Below are 18,591 nucleotides of genomic sequence, written 5' to 3'. Positions count from 1 at the left end.
CGCGGGGCTGGATTTGGAGCGTGACCGAGGCTCCGGGGATCTGGAAGCGGCCCGGGTGCCGGTGCCGCGGTGGCGGTGGCAGTGCCGGGAGAGGCCGCCTGTGGAGCAAAAGCGGCAGAACCGCCGGACCCGCGCGATTGAAGGCGCCGTAAATAAATTCCCCCCCGATCGAGCTTCGCCTTTTCCCCGCGCTCCGAACGGGCCGAAAAGGCTGCGAAACGACGGCGGTTCCCCCCGCGCGCAAATCCGATTTGGGAGAGGGGCGAGGGCTCGGGAGAGAGTACCCAATCCTCTGAAAATGGATGGGAATTTTAAAAAAGCCACCGGCGTCTTATTTCCCTGTGTTGTCCTAATGCGGGGGCCGCCGCGTTCGGGGAGCGTTCGCCGGAGAGCGATTTACGTCCGCACGAACGTTGACTCCGTCGGAATTTTCCCATCAGCCGCGCGCCCTGCGTCTTTGTCAGAGAGCCTGGCAGAGACGTAGGACTCGCCGCGGCTTTTGGCGTCACCTGCCTCGCGTTTAACGCCCTTCCTTTCGTCGGGTGATTAATGTCAGCCTGGCGTTCCGCTCCGGAGCTCGTTCTGCTCCCTCTCCACAGCGCGGGCCTGTTTTTGAGTAGTCAATGTAAATTAGTTTTTTTTTTTTTTTTTTTTTGTTTGTGCTGGGGACTTTGGCTAAAAAAACCCAAACGAGCTGGGTGGAGATTTACACACACAAACAGACACACACACACACACACACACACACACACACAGACACACACACACAGACGCAGACGCTTTTGTTTCTGAGACTTCTGCGTGTGAAGTCGGCGCTTCGCAGACGGCTTCGCTTCCTCTCCCGCTCACCGGCGGCTGAGAAACCTTTTTTGTGGCGTCTCTTCTCGCGGCGCTTCTTGGGAAAGCCTCGCGGTTAGCGGGCTGCGGTACCGCGAACGACCGGTACCGCGGGCTAAAGTCACGCCAGCTGTGCTCCGCTCGGCCCGGTCGATGGGTCTCAGCGGCTGCGATCGCGTCTGGCGAAGTCCGGTCGAAGCTGTTCTGCCGATACCTGCCGGCGGTAGGCTTGTGGTTTTTTTGCGCTGGGCTGAGCTGGCTCTCTCATTGGTGGTCTGGCGTTCCCTTGGGAACCGAGTGCGGGTGAGCAAGAGCCGGGGGCCGGTTCATGTGGACCCGCACCTGTCCTGAGTGACCACAGGGGGGCAGCGTACCCCAGACCCGTCACTTCATTCCCCGTCCCCGCGGCTTGTCCTGAGGCGACGTCGCCATCAGTCAAAGGCGTCCGGTCAGGGTCCCGCCCCGCCCAAGGCGATCCAGGGTCCTCACCGCACCCCAAAATGTCTCTTTTTGAAACAGAGGTGGGAGACGAGGGCCGCATCCATTTCTGGCTTTCAAACCAACTTCTGGCTTTAATTGCTTAATTAGCCCTGACATTTTACGCCACCTGACATTTTACGCCACCTGACATTTTACGCCACCTGACATTTTACGCCACCTGACGTTTTCACTGTGTTTCCCGATAAGCGCATGAATGACAGCTGAACACGTTCTCCGTGTTCCCGTGTGAAGCTTCTCACTGTGATATGAACCGGGGGCGAACCGGTGCTGGTGCTATCCGGCCAATTAGATCCTTTAGCTGGCGTTAGTAATAATTGTCCTTGACGCGCTCTCGCTTGGCTAGCACGTTCTTGTCTATCAGGCCAGCGGTGCATAAACCGTGAATCGGCCAGCCAGACTTTGGCTGTGGCGTCGTGTAGACTACAACAACATTGCAGTGCAATTAGGCCTGTTTGGGAAAAAAAAACGTTAGTATTCGTTAATGGTATTCTGTGTTTGTACAAATATGTGCAAAATAGAAAAATTTTAATGAGGTAAAACACATTTTATATTGAATGGAATTTGACAGTGTATTTTAAAGCCTGCTTTAAAGTTGACTGGTGCATCATTCCCTGCACTCCACGAGATACTGATTCTACCTGATTAACTTGTTTATTGGTCGTACAGCGTAAGTTAAAAGCTTTAGCTAATCATTGTGATCCGACGGTCTTTTTTGTGCTTTTGACAAAAAAAACATTGTTGAAACATTGCTTGCGTTGAAATATTAGCTAATCTTCCCCACTGGAAAATGGCTAAGTGGCTGTTAAGTCCCATTAAGAAGACTCACTGAGGATGACCGTAATGTTAATGAGAAGAAATGTTTTGTTTTATCCTGCGGGTTTATCCCACGCTTCGCTGCAGCCTTAAGTTCTGTTAATTCAGCTGTGCTTTCTCTGATTAATTGCCTGCTAACTTCGTCCTTTCCTTTAGCTTTTGCGCATTACGAAGCGTGGCTATTGTCCGCGGCTTAATTTATCGTCGATTAATTGTTATTAATGAAAACGACATCGGCTTGGGGTCGCGGAAAAGCATGGATTGATACGTTGTGGTCATCGCTGAACGAGTTTGCGCATCCCTGTTCCAGGATCACTTTACATCGTCCTTAATTGTATCCTGGCTCATTCTGTGTAAGAAGGAGTGTAATGATCTCAGATCAGTTTGACTGTCTCTGATCCTTGCTTTTATTTATTCTGTGTCAAACGGACCAGGGCGATCCACAGTTGTCTTTGCCGTCACATTGATTTCACCCAAAATCATACCGTGTCAAAGTAGTGTACCGATCCGGGGGTCTAGGGTAAGGTGTTTTGTGGGCCCTGTTCATTTGGGACAGGGCACGAGCTCTGAGTGAATTCGATGGAGGTAAACGGTGCAGTGTGCGCCTTCTCCGGGTTGGTGGTGGTGTCTTTGGTGTTGCAGTAATATTTAAAGCTGATGAGGGTTCTCCTTAATGGGGCTGCTGTGACTCAAAATGCAGCGCTGGATGAGGAAATTAATTTTATGTAGAGATAAAAGATGTAAAGACAGACAGTCGCTGATAAGGTTTGCTGTGTGCACGTGCACACACACACACGCACACACAAACACTCACAAGTACACACACACTCATACACACAAACCGAATCACTAATACACACGTATGCATGCACACAAACACTATCACACAAACACACACGCACCCACACCAACCCAGTCACAAATACGCACGCACACACACACACAAATCCAGTCACAAATACACACACACACACACACACAAACCCAATCACACACACACACACACACAGATACTGGCAGATGCACATCATGGTCTGTCTAGCGTTTGCATGAGGCTGTAACCCTTGAATATTAATTGGCCTCCGTTAATCAATTTTATAATGTCACTGGGGGTATAGGCCAGCATGCAGTGACATTTGCATAACATATCTCACAAATCCTAAACTTAATTGGATATTAGCTGCGTACGGGGCTTCCTGCATAAATATTCAGTATGTATCACTGCGATGGGCCTAACACAAGGTCAAAGGTCAGGCTCATTTCACTGTCAGGCATCACTGAAGCTTGATTGGATCAGGAAGCCGGTATTGGCCTTGCCACGGGAGTCCAGTGGCTCAACCAATGAGAACATCAGGAGACAGGAGCCTGATGGTTCAACCAATGAGAGTTCCAGGGGGAATTGTGTCCATGGCATTGAGAGTTTAATCTAGATGGTGTTTACAGCCAGCTTGCATGATTGATTGACATCATTGTGAAAAGTTTTTTTCCACGCTGTGTATTTTACAGCAATAGCAGGCTTTGGAAAGGCATTTTGTTGTATTTTTTATATCATATGTATAGCCAAGCCAGCGTTTATAGCCAAGGTATATTAAAGATATTTAATATTATTATTTTGTTGCTGCCGTATAGTTGCTAGGTGGTAACTTTATTGTCATTCAGTTGGTGGTTCATAAATATTTGTGTCGCTCGGTTAGCGGTTGGCTTGGCTGTGTCCTGGCGGAGCAGACTGCAGATTGGGTGGCTCTGAGCCCTGGATATGAGATTCAGCTGCCTCCTCATTACCCTGCATTAAACATCGTCCGAGTTTCACCTCCATTTTAGAACGATAACCCACGCGCCCGAGACAAGGTCGCGCCGTAAACAGTTTCTTTGTTTGCTCTTCGTATCCAAAAGCTAATCTCGCTTGCCACCTCATTCCCCAGTATCTGTGCTTCTGGGAGGGTGTGTGTGTGGGGGGGATGGGGGGGGGCGTACGTTAGTGTCCTGGTCCGCATGCAGTGGGAGTTGGAGGGGCCTAGCTCGTCCCTCCCTTGCCAAATTAATTAAACACTGTCTGCGGCCGAGAGACGGATCGCGTACCACTCAATTAAGGTTGCGGAGGATCAGAGCGTAACCACGGTGACCCCAGCCGGCAAATCCAAAGCTGCATGTAATGAAGGGCGAGAGAGAAGATGCAACAGGCTCTGTGCAGGGGGGGGCCGGGGGGGTGGGGGGGGGAGTTTAGCATTCAGCCCGTCCTTTAGCGTCTCTGCCAGAGCCCGGAAAACACGCCCTGCAAAAGCCTTTGGATTTAATTTATTTATATTTTTATTCGTTAAAATTGTCTCTTCCCACCCCCCCCCCCAGTCCTTGGCAAGGAGATGAAATCCTTGTGTCCGTTTGCAGTGCATTGGTTTTATTCAGTCTGTTGCTGGGAATATAATTTAAAAAAACAAAACAAAAAAAAACAAAACATTTCTACCAAAAATAAAACTTTGGCGGTAGATGAAGAAGGATGTGGTCATTATCACCATGAATATGTCATTGCAGATGTGTTTGATCAAATATCAGATGCTTCATTCAGTCATATGTATTCTTCAGCAAAAGTTCAATTGAAATGTTGACTGTTAACAAATATATATCAGGAATTCCCAATACGGTGCTGTGTGGGTTTTCCTTAATGGGACCTAAACATGTTTTACCATGTTTTGGGACACAATCAATCAGCTTTTCTGGGAGTTCAATACAACCAAGACCTTGAAAAAAAAATGTAAGAGAGAAACTATTAGTATCGCCTAAATGTCATTTAGCTAACACGCCTGCATTTAGCTAACGTGAAATGCAATAAAAGCGCACCGGTCTCGGTTTTGTGAGGTCCCGTTTTGTGCGTGGCCGCAAAACTGTACACAAACGCACGCAAATGTGACCTGATGTGAAATATAGGGGGCTAGCCGCGGTCGCCGCAAAGATAATTGGGCGCGCTCTTTATTGTCCGGGGGAAAGCAGGTGCTGCCTCGCTTTCCGCACGAAAGCGTCGACACGGCAACGGTAATTGCCGCTTGAAGGAGAGGCGACGGCGGCAGAGATCGCAAATCGGAATGAAAGCGGAGCATTTTCTGCCGTGGCATCCATCTCAAATATCGCTTATCAAAATTTTTTTGGGGGCTCTCCAGTGTCATGTAAGTGCCAGAAATGTTAAATTGTACGCAATGAAAAGATAATCTGTAGCCACTCAGTCACTCGCCGTTGCTACAGCGCAGACTCCTCTCGCCCAACGGTTTTTAATTTTCATGTGTACCACCGCAAAAATCCATAGTGTTAAATCACTCTGATAGAGTACATTTCACTCCGATACGGAGTGGCCTACATTTCACTCTCACACGGCACATTTGACTCTGATAGAGCACGTAACATGCGGGTGACTGAAATGTGTGTATTGTTGTCACGGTAACCAGATAGCTTTTTGGGGGGGGCGGGGAATGTATTGGTATTATTGTCATTGAATTGACTGGAGGTTCCATAGTTAGTCATGTCTGAGTTCATCGTAGCTTCCTTTAACCTAACTTTTAAAAATATAAAAAAGGTAGCACATGAGGATTTGATGTTACTCATTGTTTTGCTTTTTTGTACTTTTGTACTGTACAGAGATAACACAAGAGAGGACACTGTTTTACTATTCGTTTATGGTGTTCTGTACTCATTGCACCCAAAATAATGAAGTTAACTTTTTTGGTTACACAGTTGAGTCCTGCCGACCCAAGGTTTATTCTGGTTTCTGTTACAGCCATAATTGCGACTTCTCAATTGAGAACAAGCTGCTAATTGTTCTTAATTTGTTAACATTTTAATACCTATCGAAGGAACTTAAGGCCACATTGCAGTATGTCAAAAAACGCTATGTGTGCCATGAAGAACAAATGTCCTATATTCACATCCCAGAATTTAATGGAACATCAACTAATGTTTTTATTTTCTGTGATGTGCTAAGCGGCAGCAAGCCATATCTGCTTTGTGTTGAGTTTTTGAGGGAAAATCGCGAGATAACACTTAACCATTTTTTCGGGAACCTCTATCAATAAAGTGATTGGCTGGGAAAAAAACCAGCATACACATGTTTTGTAGCCAGGATTCCGATAACCCCTGGGATAGCCTGCGCTATCTATATAGCCTAATCTGTCTATAGCCTGGCACTATACATATAACTATACAATAGCTTTTGGCTCATTAAAAATAGACCAGTCACTACATTCAAAGCATTGCTGTCTACTTCACAAGGAAGCAGTTGGCTACTGGAATAATTCATGTCAACATGTATAGCTAATTATACGAGATGCTAGTGGCTGCCGCAACAACAGGATGGTATGTAAAAGCTGTATACAAAGAAAAAAAAATGGTGTGTATATCACCTCACGGGCTTGTACACACATTTCCATGGCACCTGTGGCACTGTTGTAATTCTCAGTCCCCCCTCCACCCCTGTTATCTGTTTAAATACTCACACTTTGTGTACAAAATACATTTTTAAAAGCGATAGTGAATCTCAAAACGAATTTACCGCAATTACCACATTTTTCCCCACAATGTGTGCGACGGTGCTAACTAGCAAATTGTTTATCACCACTCATACCGTATGAAGCTCAGATATTCGCGTGGTGTAATAACTTCTACGGGTTCTTTATGAATTGTTAATTGTTGTCACAACCTGGCTCGCGAAGCCTTGACGACGGAGGGAAGGCCACCCGAGGGAGACCAGCAGCCACATTTACAAAAAAAACATGAAAATGTGAGGTGTGGAAGCCTGTGGGCTCTCGCTTCTGTACGCGCGCGCAAGGGGTGAGTGAAAAGCATCATGGGAAAATGGCGTGAGATGTGCGACAAGTCAAAACCGACAGGGGGTGTGAGCAGACACACAAGTCAGTCTAGGATGGGAGAAAGACGGTTAAATCGGGCACAGGTCAGGTCTGCCTCTGTTGAAGACCTCTCTTTCAAGCTCCGCCCACAAGCCTCCTCCTGTTCATGAACCCAAGAGCCACCCTGCACACCCAGGCAGTGTGGAACAGGCGGGCCATCGCACTGTGAATGCGCAACAGTTACACTATATCTCTGTGGGTGAAGAAATTACACGTGTTACCAGTTGGACTTACTTCATTGTGAATGCCAGTTTCACACTGATGTCATACTTGTGTAACAAGTCCATATTTTTTAAGATGCCAGTGTAAGCTTGCGGCAGATGTTCAGGTAACTGTCCCGAATCGATTTAGCCCTTTATGGTTTTACAGGGTGGGGCTTTATTGTACATGAAGGAATGACTGATGGTCATTCCTTCAACTTTGCCCTTGGCGGTGCCATTATGTACCTTGTTGTAAATCCCTTTGTTTCCTTCTCCAGTATCGCAAACCCTCAGAAAAGTACTTCTGGAGTTTGTTCTTTCTGTAAAATCCTGCCGCTGATCGCCGTATTCTGGGGGCCCGTGTTTGGACAGGAGTTATCGGAGGAGTTATAAATCGGAGGAGTTATAAATTAATCCACGCAGATTTGAACCGGATTCTTCCGGTGTACAAATGAGAAATCCAGTAAGAGCACGGCTCATCAGCGCTGGTTGAGTGCCTGTATTAACCACGGTTTACCAGAGAGTCAGTCTTACCGTGCCTGAACTCAGCCAGGGAAGGCAAACTGGGTAAACGCAGCTGTGATCGGATGTCAAGGTGTCTAGCTACGAAGAAATCTCTGTACAGTCCACTGTTCTGGCACTGTGCAGTATTTTAATGCAGAAGGGTGGATAAGCTTAGTCTATGCTTAGTCTTGGTGTGGTGTAATTTTTTTATGTACGCCTTATCAAAACATGCTTTATCAAATATGCTTTAAACATTTAAAAGAACATTGTAAAGGAGTAAAATAAAATACAAAAAAAGCAAAAATATTGCAAAAAATACAGCTTTAAGGGCAATTTGGCTAACACAGTTTTGACAGTTGGGGCTAATTGGATATTATGTGTTCAGCTGTCATTATGTAGCTGGATCTCATTATTGCTACTTATATGAATAGCTGTTTTATTGCTAGCAAACTGCAGTTTAATGATTTTTGGCCTCTTAACTAGCACGATAAATGAGTTCACCTGAAGCTTTAAAATATCAAAACTTCATTGATTTCATAGAAATCTGTCATTTCCAGTTCATAAAAGCTCTGAAATTGCTACACAGGAAGAAACGCAAACCTAGTTAGTTCTAATACTTCATATTATTTATATTTATGTGCATGATGTCTCAGGCAAAACAAGTCAATTCTGAGTGTTCAGGCTACGGGAAATAGCTAATTTTTGGTCTTTATTTCTCTTTGCCATTTGGAGCTCTGCAAAACTTCATCTTTATTTCCACAGCATCTGTTGTTTGCAGTGAAGCAGGGGGAGAGAAACATTTCCCCCTCTCTTCGTATTTTATTGACATTACAGAAGCGAGCTTTTACCAGCAGTAAAGAGCTCAATTAAATTGATCTAAAATTACCAACCGGGCATTCTTTAACCAAAAAAAAAAAAAAGAAAAAAAACTAGACCTGCTGTACGCATGGATACGTGTATTTTCTAAAATATAACCGCTAGCAACTGTTGCTAACCCTTTCTGGGCTGTTTTAACATTTAACATAAGCAACTGGAAATGAAACCACAGCAAAGCATTTAATAAAACAATGTGATGTAAGCGTTGCACACACGGTACACAGTATGAGGCTTTGCAGAGAGCGTTGCAGAACCACAAAATCATTTCAGAAGAGTTTGTTTTATTGGTTAATAACGCTTCGGTTGAGACTTCTTATGGTGTACAGACGATGAAAAACGTTAATATTTTGTTAAATTGCGGTTTAATTGCGCTTTAAGGCAAGATACTTAATAAAAGGAAAACTGTTATGTTTTTTATTTTTTATTTTTTTTTAAGCTCCAAGACCTCAAAGAAGGCGGTGTTTGCGGGGAGCATGCAGCTTCTAGCTGGGATCAAACTGTGCACTGGAAGAACCCTGACTAACCACCCACATTACGAGGACCGGGAACTGAGGGAGAGGACCAGACAGGTAAATCACACCTGTGTACCCTGAGACAGGTAAATCACACCTGTGTACCCTGAGACAGGTAAATCACTCTTATATACCCTGAGACAGGTAAATCACTCTTATATACCCTGAGACAGGTAAATCACTCCTATATACCCTGAGACAGGTAAATCACACCTGTGTGCCCTGAGACAGGTAAATTACACCTGTGTGCCCTGAGACAGGTAAATCACTCTTATATACCCTGAGACAGGTAAATCACTCATATATACCCTGAGACAGGTAAATCACTCTTATATACCCTGAGACAGGTAAATCACTCCTATATACCCTGAAACAAGTAAATCACTCCTATATACCCTGAGACAGGTAAATCACTCATATACCCTGAGACAGGTAAATCACTATTATATACTCTGAGGCAGGTAAATCACTCCTATATACCCTGAGACAGGTAAACCACTATTATATACCCTGAGACAGGTAAACCACTCCTATATACCTTGAGACAGGTAAATCAGTCCTGTATACCCTGAAAGAGACAGCTTAACGTGAGAGTGTATAATTACTGCCGTGTACTGTTATGACCTGTGTGACAGACATACCATAGTAACCTGTAGATGCTACTGTAGGGTGTGTGTGTGGAAGGGGAGGGGAGGGGAGGGTGGGGGGTAGGGTTGTCCTATTTGCATTACAGACAACAGGACAACCCAAGTGAGAAGTAAACACGTTGTGACACAAGATGAATGTTGATAATCATATTGGCTTATTAGCCAATTAGTTTAATACATCATGACAGGTAATTAGCATGGCTGTGCTTGCACTGGGCTATAAAATATCACTGACAGTTGTTTCTCACTGAAGTCTATTTGTTTTACTGAATTATTACTTGTCAGTGATCAGAAGCTCTGAACAGATACGCACAGCATTCCCTGTAATTAATATGCAAATATATATTTAAATGTTCAATTAAACGATTAATAAATGCCGAACTGTGTATCAGTAAGTGTATTTGCATAAATGAGGTAAATTGACCAATATCTAATTAAATAGATTTGCTCGTTACTTCTAAAGTATATGCCTGAAGGATGACGGCCCTTTTTATTAATAGCGCTTTTTTTTTTTTTTTTTACTTCAAGTACTGACGTGTTCATTTTTTTACATTTCAAACCCCGCAGCAGAATTCTGTCAAGTAAAGCTAGTCTGCGGGATGAAATAAGGAAGTCCCGCGACTGGATAAAAGCGGGCTTAATAATGGCAGTTTGCCAAAGAGAAAAGTCTGCCTCCTCTCCTCTCAGAACAGGTTTCCTCTTCTTTCCTGCTCCAGAAAGTTTTATTCATTAAAAAAAAAAAAAAATTTCTGTATTTTATACATTTGTATATCTGTGGGTATACAGGTCAGGATTAATGCAGGGATTTTTTTCTAATTATTAGATATTTCAGCTATATATATATATATATATATATATATGTGTGCATTTCTGTAACGGTGATGGAAATATTCTCCATTAGAGAGGGAAAGTGATGGCGGTGGGGAGGATTTTGGTTCGTTTTTATTTTTGTAACCTTGCCGAACGGAGAGCTGTCGCGCCGCGGAATCTGGGTGATTGCGAGGCGGGTACAAATCGTTCCGGCTCTCTCCGTGGGCGGCGGCGGCGGCGGCCGTCCTCCGTGTGAAAGTGACTAATGAGGCTGCGCTCTTATCAAACGCAGGGGCTTCCGCGGGTGTCGAATTTTAAAGGGGGGGGGGGGGACGCGAGCAGTGATCCTGCGGATCGTGCAGTTTTGGAGGTCACTCACCATACACAAACAACAATGGGGGGGGGGGGGGACGGTCGCGCTGTCGCTGCGCCTGTAAATGCTAATGCGTTCATCTCTAGTTCCACGCTACATCTCTGTTAATAGCGCTGGCTGTCTGATATGCGTCTGTCTAAATGCGACGCAGAATGTGCTTGCCTGTCTGTTTTTGGGAGTTTTGTTCACTGCCACCTACTTTCGTTAACGACCCTGTGCGATCGAAGTCATCGTTTTTAATAGATATACTATATATACTATACATAAAGAGCCAAAGAAAATGTGTACTCTGATATTAAAGAATCTGTGCAATCACTGCCTTTGAACTGTGAAGTGTTAATAACCATGAGAAGTATGTATAACAATATGTATGCTCAGGGTATATTTTTACTGCATACACATGTAACAGGAAAATAATAACATTTTATTTTATTGTAAAGTTAAATATTTCTGATATGTTTCTTCCTTTCTAAATTAATATTCATAAGTTCAGGTTTAGTGGACAGCCTAGTAAATAGACTAGCATTTAGCCCATGAGTCTTAGCCCCTAAATCTAAGTCTTAGCTCTTGAGTCTTAGCATCTGAGTCTTCGCTCATTAATCTTAGCCCCTGAATCTTATTCCTTGAGTCTTAGCCCCTGAGTCTTTGCCCCTGAATCTTAGACCCTGAGTCATAGCTCTAGTACACATATACAAACGAGCCATGATGCTTGCCTATATAGTTCCTATGGTACAGTCAGGACTACTGAAGTAATAAGAAGGTGTATAATGATCTCTGCATCACAACTGGTTGGTGAAAAAAAACATGTTATGTAAATCAGAAGTGAAGTTAATATGTTGTGTCAGACCTCCAGCTTCCATGTTTAGATATGACATGCATTTTATCAAAAAGAAACTTGATTATTATTCTATTTATAAATCGGTATAATAATGATAACAGCAACAACAACAGCAACATAGAGTAAAAAACTTGGGGTGAACGAATGCTTTAAATTCAAGAAGAAATTACTCTGAAGGACCTTTGAGTCTGCCTTTCTGTGCAGTGGAACAATGCACTTTGTAAATTGACCTTCGGTTTGAGAATGATGCTATAAAAAATAAAACTATTATTAAAATGATGATTATTTTGCACAAACAAGCAGTGCCTGAACATTGGTGTCGTTAGTAAGCTGTCTCGCTTCCAGAACACAAGGATGTAAATTTACTCTGTAACGGGGGTTCTGGGAAATGGTGCTCATCAAACACAATATAGGCTACTTCTCAGGGACAATTCTAACTGCTTATTTCCCGGAGATAATTCCCTTAGATCTCACAACAAGGCAAAGTACTTTCCACCGCTAAGTGAAAGGTGCTGAATTTTATGAGCAGTCATTTGGGTGCGGCAGACGTTTTTTCTTACAGTGTGGCTGTGCTGACGGCCCGACCCTTTTCCAGTCCTACAGCGTGTGTTTCTGCGAACCGCGACCCTCAAAACGAAACGTCAGTGTACTGCGCACGAGCTCACCGAGAGCTCGGCTACCGTGAAAGCCAAGGGAATGGTAGGACCATGATAGTGAGACGCTGAGTTCACGTTTCAATAATGCATCTTCCCGGCTGTGCAGTTACTGTTATTCCTGTAGTAACACTGTGGGCCTATCTAAACCTAATAGCTGTGGGTGTGGCTGAGACGCACCAGGGCTGATGGGATTGTAGTTTTTGTGGGTGTGGCTGAGACACCGGGGCTGATGGGATTGTAGTTTTTTATTATTATTGTAGTTTGTAGTTTTCTGCCATTCAGGCTGGGAGCCCTAGCATGGCCGCTCTGGTTGTTAGCGTTGCGGTGTGCCTGACTCCGGTGCTGTGCGCTGATCCGGCAGGTGTACCAGGTGTACGCCCGGCAGCCCCCCGAGGAGGTGCACAGGATCCTGCGGGCGGCGGGGGCGGATTACGTGGTCCTGGAGGACAGCATCTGCTACGAGAGGAGGCACAGCCGGGGCTGCCGTCTGCGCGACCTGCTGGACGTGGCCAACGGGCATGTAGGTGTCTGCGCTGTCTGTACTCTCTCACACACACATACACATACATGCACACACACACATTCACTCACATACATACACACACACACACACATGCACAAACAAACATACACTCACATACATACTCACACGTGCACACATACACACACACACACACTCGCATACATACTCACTCACACCCACTCGTTTGCGCATGTGCACACACACACACACACACAAACTCATACTCACACGCAAACACACCCACAGTTTTTTATGTGTTTCAGAAAAGTGAGAGAACTGACTCATGTATTTGTGTTTTCAGAAATGTGCAATGTGGGTATTTTCTAATGCCTGTGTGTATGAGAGAGTGAGAGAGAGAGAGAGAGAGAGAGCGCTGAGGCTGTTGTGTGTTTCTGTTCTGATGGGGTGTGTGCGTGTGTGTGTGCGCGTGCACGCGTGTGTGAGGAAATTTCTTCTTCGTGCGACACAGCTGGTATGCAGGTAGTGTACGTGCCAGAGTTAAGCAGCATTTGTACATCCGAGCAAGAGTGACATTGTGCTTCTGTCTTCCTTTGTATTAGCACAGGTGTGCGTGCGTGTGTGTGTGTGTGTGTGTGAGGGAGAGATGTTCCGCGTGTGTGGGAGAGAGAGAGAGGGGGGGTGAGGGAGAGTGCATGTGCGGTTCTCGCTCAGGTTGACATGTGCGAAAGGAGAGGGGGGGGGGGGAGCGGGCGTGGGGTTCGAACTCGTTTTCCGTAAATAACCAGCGCCTGTCTGTCAAGCCCGTGTCATTCCAGCGTTTCTCAGAGCGCGCACGGGGGCGGCCAATTACAGCGCGGCGCGGACAGCCTCTAATTCCACCGGCGGACGTGCTAAAGACCCGGACCTGCGGGCGAGAGGCCGCTCGCTCTCTCCGCCTGGCCCGCGATTGGGCGGATAACGAGCGCCGCTCGTTAGCTTGACTGAGCGCTGGCAGGCGGCGAGGGTTTGCGTCAGCAGTTCGGTCTCTCGGTTTTTTCGCGCCGGGGACGGGGGGGGGAGAGGGGGGGAGGGGGGGTGAGCAGGTGTTGGGGCGCTTCTGTTTGTTGTGAAGTTTATCACAGTCTCACCTCAGACTGCCTCAGAGGCCCCGCCCAGGCTGCTCTGCTTAAACACAGGCCAGGCTCGTTTCTTGAGCCCGGCTGCCTGCTTTCAGAAATTTAACGTCACGCGTGCAACATTTTGTTTTTCCGTGGGGGGAGGGGGTAGCTGACCAGTGCAGGCAGCCAGTAAGCTGTGAGGGGGGGGGGGGGGGTTGATGAGAGAAGGGTGTCCCGGGTGAGACAGCTCGTTTTGGAAGCGGGCCGCCTGTGTTGACACCCTTCCCCTTCAGATAAGTGCCAGCGATGGCATGTCTGCAGGCACTCTGCATTTATCCCGGGCCAGAGGACAGGCCTGCCCCTCTGACTCATTAATGTTCTGCTTAGCGAGGCCAGACCCACTTATCTTTAGCAATTTAGCGCAGGGAAGGCGAAAGTGCGGCCTGGCTTCTGGTTGAAATCGATAAAAACGGTGCGCTTTGAAATAATTTTTCCTCTGACACGACCAGACGCCAGCCAGCCGAAGGCTTTGAGGGATGAGCGCCTGAATCAAAGGGAAACCTGGACCCAGCCTGCCAGTGATTTACACACCCACAGCTGCCAGTGCTTTCACTTTTTTATCGACACCTCTTTCCCTACTTTTCTCGCCCGGGTTTGTAGTCCCTGTGTGTACTCCCGGCGGTTTGTGAGCGTGTGCTCTGGTGGTTTGTCAGGGGGCGCGGCCACCACTGCTGGGCTGCCCAGGCAGACTGCACACAGCAGACCGGCCAGAGGATGCGCTGTTGTGCAAAAGTGTGCAGCCAACCAGAACTCTCTCTCGGGGATCGTCATTGCGTTTTTATAGAGGGCTTTTTTTCAGTCGGAAGCCAGGCTGCCAGGTTTCCGTGTTGTCAATCTCGCCCAGTGGGAGGGGTTTTTCCTGTGATCCGGCTGGCTCAGTGTTGCTGTGAATGTAAGGCTAAAGCCACACATCCTCTGATGAGAAGCTAATTTTTATGGCCTCCATTCATTTCCATTCATTCTTCGCGTCTGTAAGGCATGCTGGGGGATAGCCGGCAATGTGAGGCAAGCCAGCAGGGTGACTAGAATGACAGGAAAAAATTGTGCAATAACCAATCAGATTAAAGATCCAACGTGTAAAATGTCTCCTATTTAATTTCCCAATTGCACACGGTTCTGTTAATTATTGCTGCTTGGGGATTTCCAAAATATATGATTGATATAGATTTAACTAACAAGCACCTTCAAAAATAGAAGACACACCCACAGGCCGAGTGTGGGAGGTGAGAGCGACGTCAGGTGATCTCGTGGGAGGATGTGTGGCGTCACCGCAGCGCGGTCCTGCTGACTGTGGGCGTGTCACTGTGGGTGTGTCCCGCAGATCATGGACGGCCCGGGGGAGAACGACCCGGACCTGGTCCCCGCCCCCCACCCCCGCTTCTGCGAGGAGATCAAGAGGGACGCGCCGGAGTTCGGCGCCCTCTTCACCCGCGTCTTCAGGAACAAGACGTTCCACGCGTACAAGCTGAGGAAGGGCAAGAAGAGAGCGAGGGCCGGCGGGAGGGCGGGCGAGCCCGACGCGTAGCGCTCTCCCCGCCGGCAGCCATCTTCTTCACGCGCTCGGCCTCCGCCCTCACAGAGACCCACGAATGCTTCTCCACCCTATTTTTTTAACACCCCACCATCTCCTGGAGCTGGTGGAAATATCCCAGCGGGGGGCTCGCTACCGATGGTGACGGTGCCACAGCGTCAGGGAAGCAGCGTGACCATGTTTACATCCCCCCCCCCCCCCTTTCAGATTGGTTTTAAAAAATAATAAAGAGAGAGAGAGAGAGAGAGAGAGCTCCAGTGTTCAGACAGCAGAGCATTCTGGGATTGCGTCTCGGCAGGTCCCCCGCAGCCAAACGCTTCGTCACACATTTGCCAAACGTGCCATTTCACCAAGTCTGCTTGTGCCATGTCTCTTTTACACTCGACAATGAGCCCCACCCCCCTTTTTGTAATTGTACACTACAGGTAAATGTCTGTACGTTAGGTTTTCCAGTTGTTTGTAATGCAGAAGTGTGTCGTGTCTGAGCTCCCATGTTCTCCGGGATGTCATTTTGTCCCTCCCTCCACACACACCCCCTCCCCCACCCACACACCCCCCCCCACCCCGTGGCTAATGGAATGACAACTTTTGCGGCGTCATTCGGGCTTATCGTGAATGACGGCCGTTCTGTCATCGCAAATGCCTTCGCTAATTAAATGCCTGGCCCTCCCTTGAAAGGGTGACAGTTACGGGTTTTGAAAAACTCTTCAGAAATGCGCGTATTAATGATTTCATCTAAATTATCGCGACCGTGTTATTAACCTTGTGAATCATTCATCTGCTTCTTCGTCTATATTTGCCAGAACAGTTCTCTTTTCAGCCTTTTTTTTTTTTTTTTTTTTTGCAGTGGCACAAATTAATGTCACAATCCCCCCCCCACCCCCCGTCCCCCGTCCTTCTAAAATTATCACACCCCCCTTGTCCTGCTAAAGCCGTCACGTACTGAAAGGCATTTGACAGTATCTAATGGTTTAGGCAGCTCAGGTACACACAAGTAGTTGCTGTAGTTTTATAGTTTTATTGATTTGATTGGTTAATTCCCGTGTGTATTCGGAATCCTAACTCATCAAACAAACTGAACACTTTACTTGCGTTAGAATGACTAAATATTTTGAATTAGTATTGAACTAACTGGTAGTGACTTGTGTTTTTTTATGGTTGGCACTGACAGAACATGACAATGTGAAATACCTAACCCATCATGTTATTTTACTCGTCTGACATACCTTTTATCTGCTGTGCGTTCGGTTGAATCTTTTAAACGAGCAACTTGAAAGTAAGTGCCTTTTAAAGTTGTGGTTTTTACCAGGTCTACTGACGGTCTTTTCAGACAGTTGGCGTGTAACAGTGAGAAGTTATGACGCGAACTGAATAAAGTTTACAGTTTTGCCACGTTATTCGTGCAGAAAGACCCTCGTTGTCAACCGTGTGAAACAGTGTAAACCGCCCTTGTATGGATGCAGTATATCATTTCATCTGTAATTATTCGAATGTGCTTCTAGTGTTTCCCTAAATTCCTCTTGAACAGGATGGTTGTTGTTATTGCTAAAAAGAAAAAGGTGACCAGGTCAGTGTACTAGTACATCTCTGCTTGCTTTTCTAAACAAAAACCCCCCAAACTCATGGAATATTTTCCCAGTTTTAAGTGCAGAAGAAATAACTCAAATTTCAGCAACCACTGCTACAAGAGCATGCACAGCTCTTCTTTACAACGGCCGTAGTTGACCACGTGGTGATCATTCAACGCTGACAGAACCTAGTTGGGAAGGTAGCAGATCTGGGTCAAATACGTATTTGTTTTAGATACTCTAATACTTTTCTGTGATTTACTGATCCTGTCTGGTGTATTGGAACCAATTACCTACTCTTATCAAAAAGTGCAAACCCCGCCTTCTGATCATATTGGCAGGCTCAGTTACACCAGGCAAAATCAACAGAGCACAGAAAAGTATTTAAATCCAAAACAAATACGTATTTGACCCAGGTCTGCAAGGCAGTCACATATTCAACATGCTTCCTGTAAAAAATAATAATTCCAACCAAACTTCCTGCCTTGGTTTTAATTTCTCATAAAACAATCCAGGGTGCCTTCATATTTGTGAGTTGTTTTCTTTGTCTAGTTTTTTTCCATTTGCAAAATGCATCGCTGTTACCTGCTTGATATGACTGGATAAATTGCACTAGTTTGATTTTTATGAACTGAGTATTGGTATTGTTTTCGAGTTCATTTTTATTTATCTGTTGTTCTCATGTCCTGAACAAATGTAAGTGCTGTTCCCTGGGTGCTAGATATGTTCAGTGGGCTAGCTGTTTTCCTTGGATTTTTCTTGTTTTCGTAAAATAAAAGATTTTTTTTTTTTACACTTGGTTTTGCTTGACCTTTCTTTAATCCGCTTTCCGTGCACGTTCTGGCTGAAGGAGAGTGGAATGCCAAATCAAGCCAGACTCGATACGGCTCACACAAAGCAAAAAAAAAAAAAGAGCTTCTTCTGATATATCTCAAAAACATTACAAGTGCAAAGTTGCCAAAGGTGAGTCTGGGAATATTTCATCTTTTTCACTCAGGTTTTTTTTTGTTTTTGTCAAGAAGAAAAAATATGTTCGCTTTGCAAATGTTTTTTTTTTTTTGTATGAAACTGGCTTTGGCCCCAAAAGATGATAGATCTTAGCTTTTTATTCTAAAACCAGAGCTGTACAAAATAATAATAATAATATTATTATTATTATAATCATCATCATCATCATCATTAGTATAATTATTTGCTAATTATAAAAAAATTTTGATCCTGGATGCTGACTAGCTGAGACCGTGTTGTACAGTAATCATAAATTCGGAACAGTGACAGTTATTCAAACAGCCTGTTTGCGAACAGTTTTATCCTGCACACAAACCATTAAGAAATAATATTTAAAAATATTGTACTATTGTATCATCAGTTAATTGTTTCTATTTGTTGTAACCA

At 45.5% G+C, this 18,591-nt stretch overlaps 1 protein-coding gene across 2 annotated transcripts in view; it reads left to right on the top strand.

Moving 5' to 3' along the window:
* dpy19l3 (dpy-19 like C-mannosyltransferase 3) overlaps positions 1-17,989 on the top strand; it is a 39,054-nt gene extending 21,065 nt beyond the window's left edge. For both annotated transcript variants that reach the window (XM_064337326.1, XM_064337325.1), the window contains 3 exons: positions 9,057-9,189; positions 12,818-12,976; positions 15,419-17,989. In XM_064337326.1, the coding sequence (XP_064193396.1) occupies positions 9,057-9,189; positions 12,818-12,976; positions 15,419-15,622 (496 nt within the window). In that variant the 3' untranslated portion in view covers positions 15,623-17,989. The remainder of the gene's footprint in view (positions 1-9,056; positions 9,190-12,817; positions 12,977-15,418) is intronic.
* The last annotated feature ends 602 nt before the right edge of the window (positions 17,990-18,591 follow it).

The sequence above is a fragment of the Anguilla rostrata genome, chromosome 5, assembly GCF_018555375.3.
Source record: "Anguilla rostrata isolate EN2019 chromosome 5, ASM1855537v3, whole genome shotgun sequence".
Lineage (NCBI taxonomy): Eukaryota > Metazoa > Chordata > Actinopteri > Anguilliformes > Anguillidae > Anguilla > Anguilla rostrata.
This window is presented reverse-complemented; position numbering and strand designations above follow the sequence as displayed.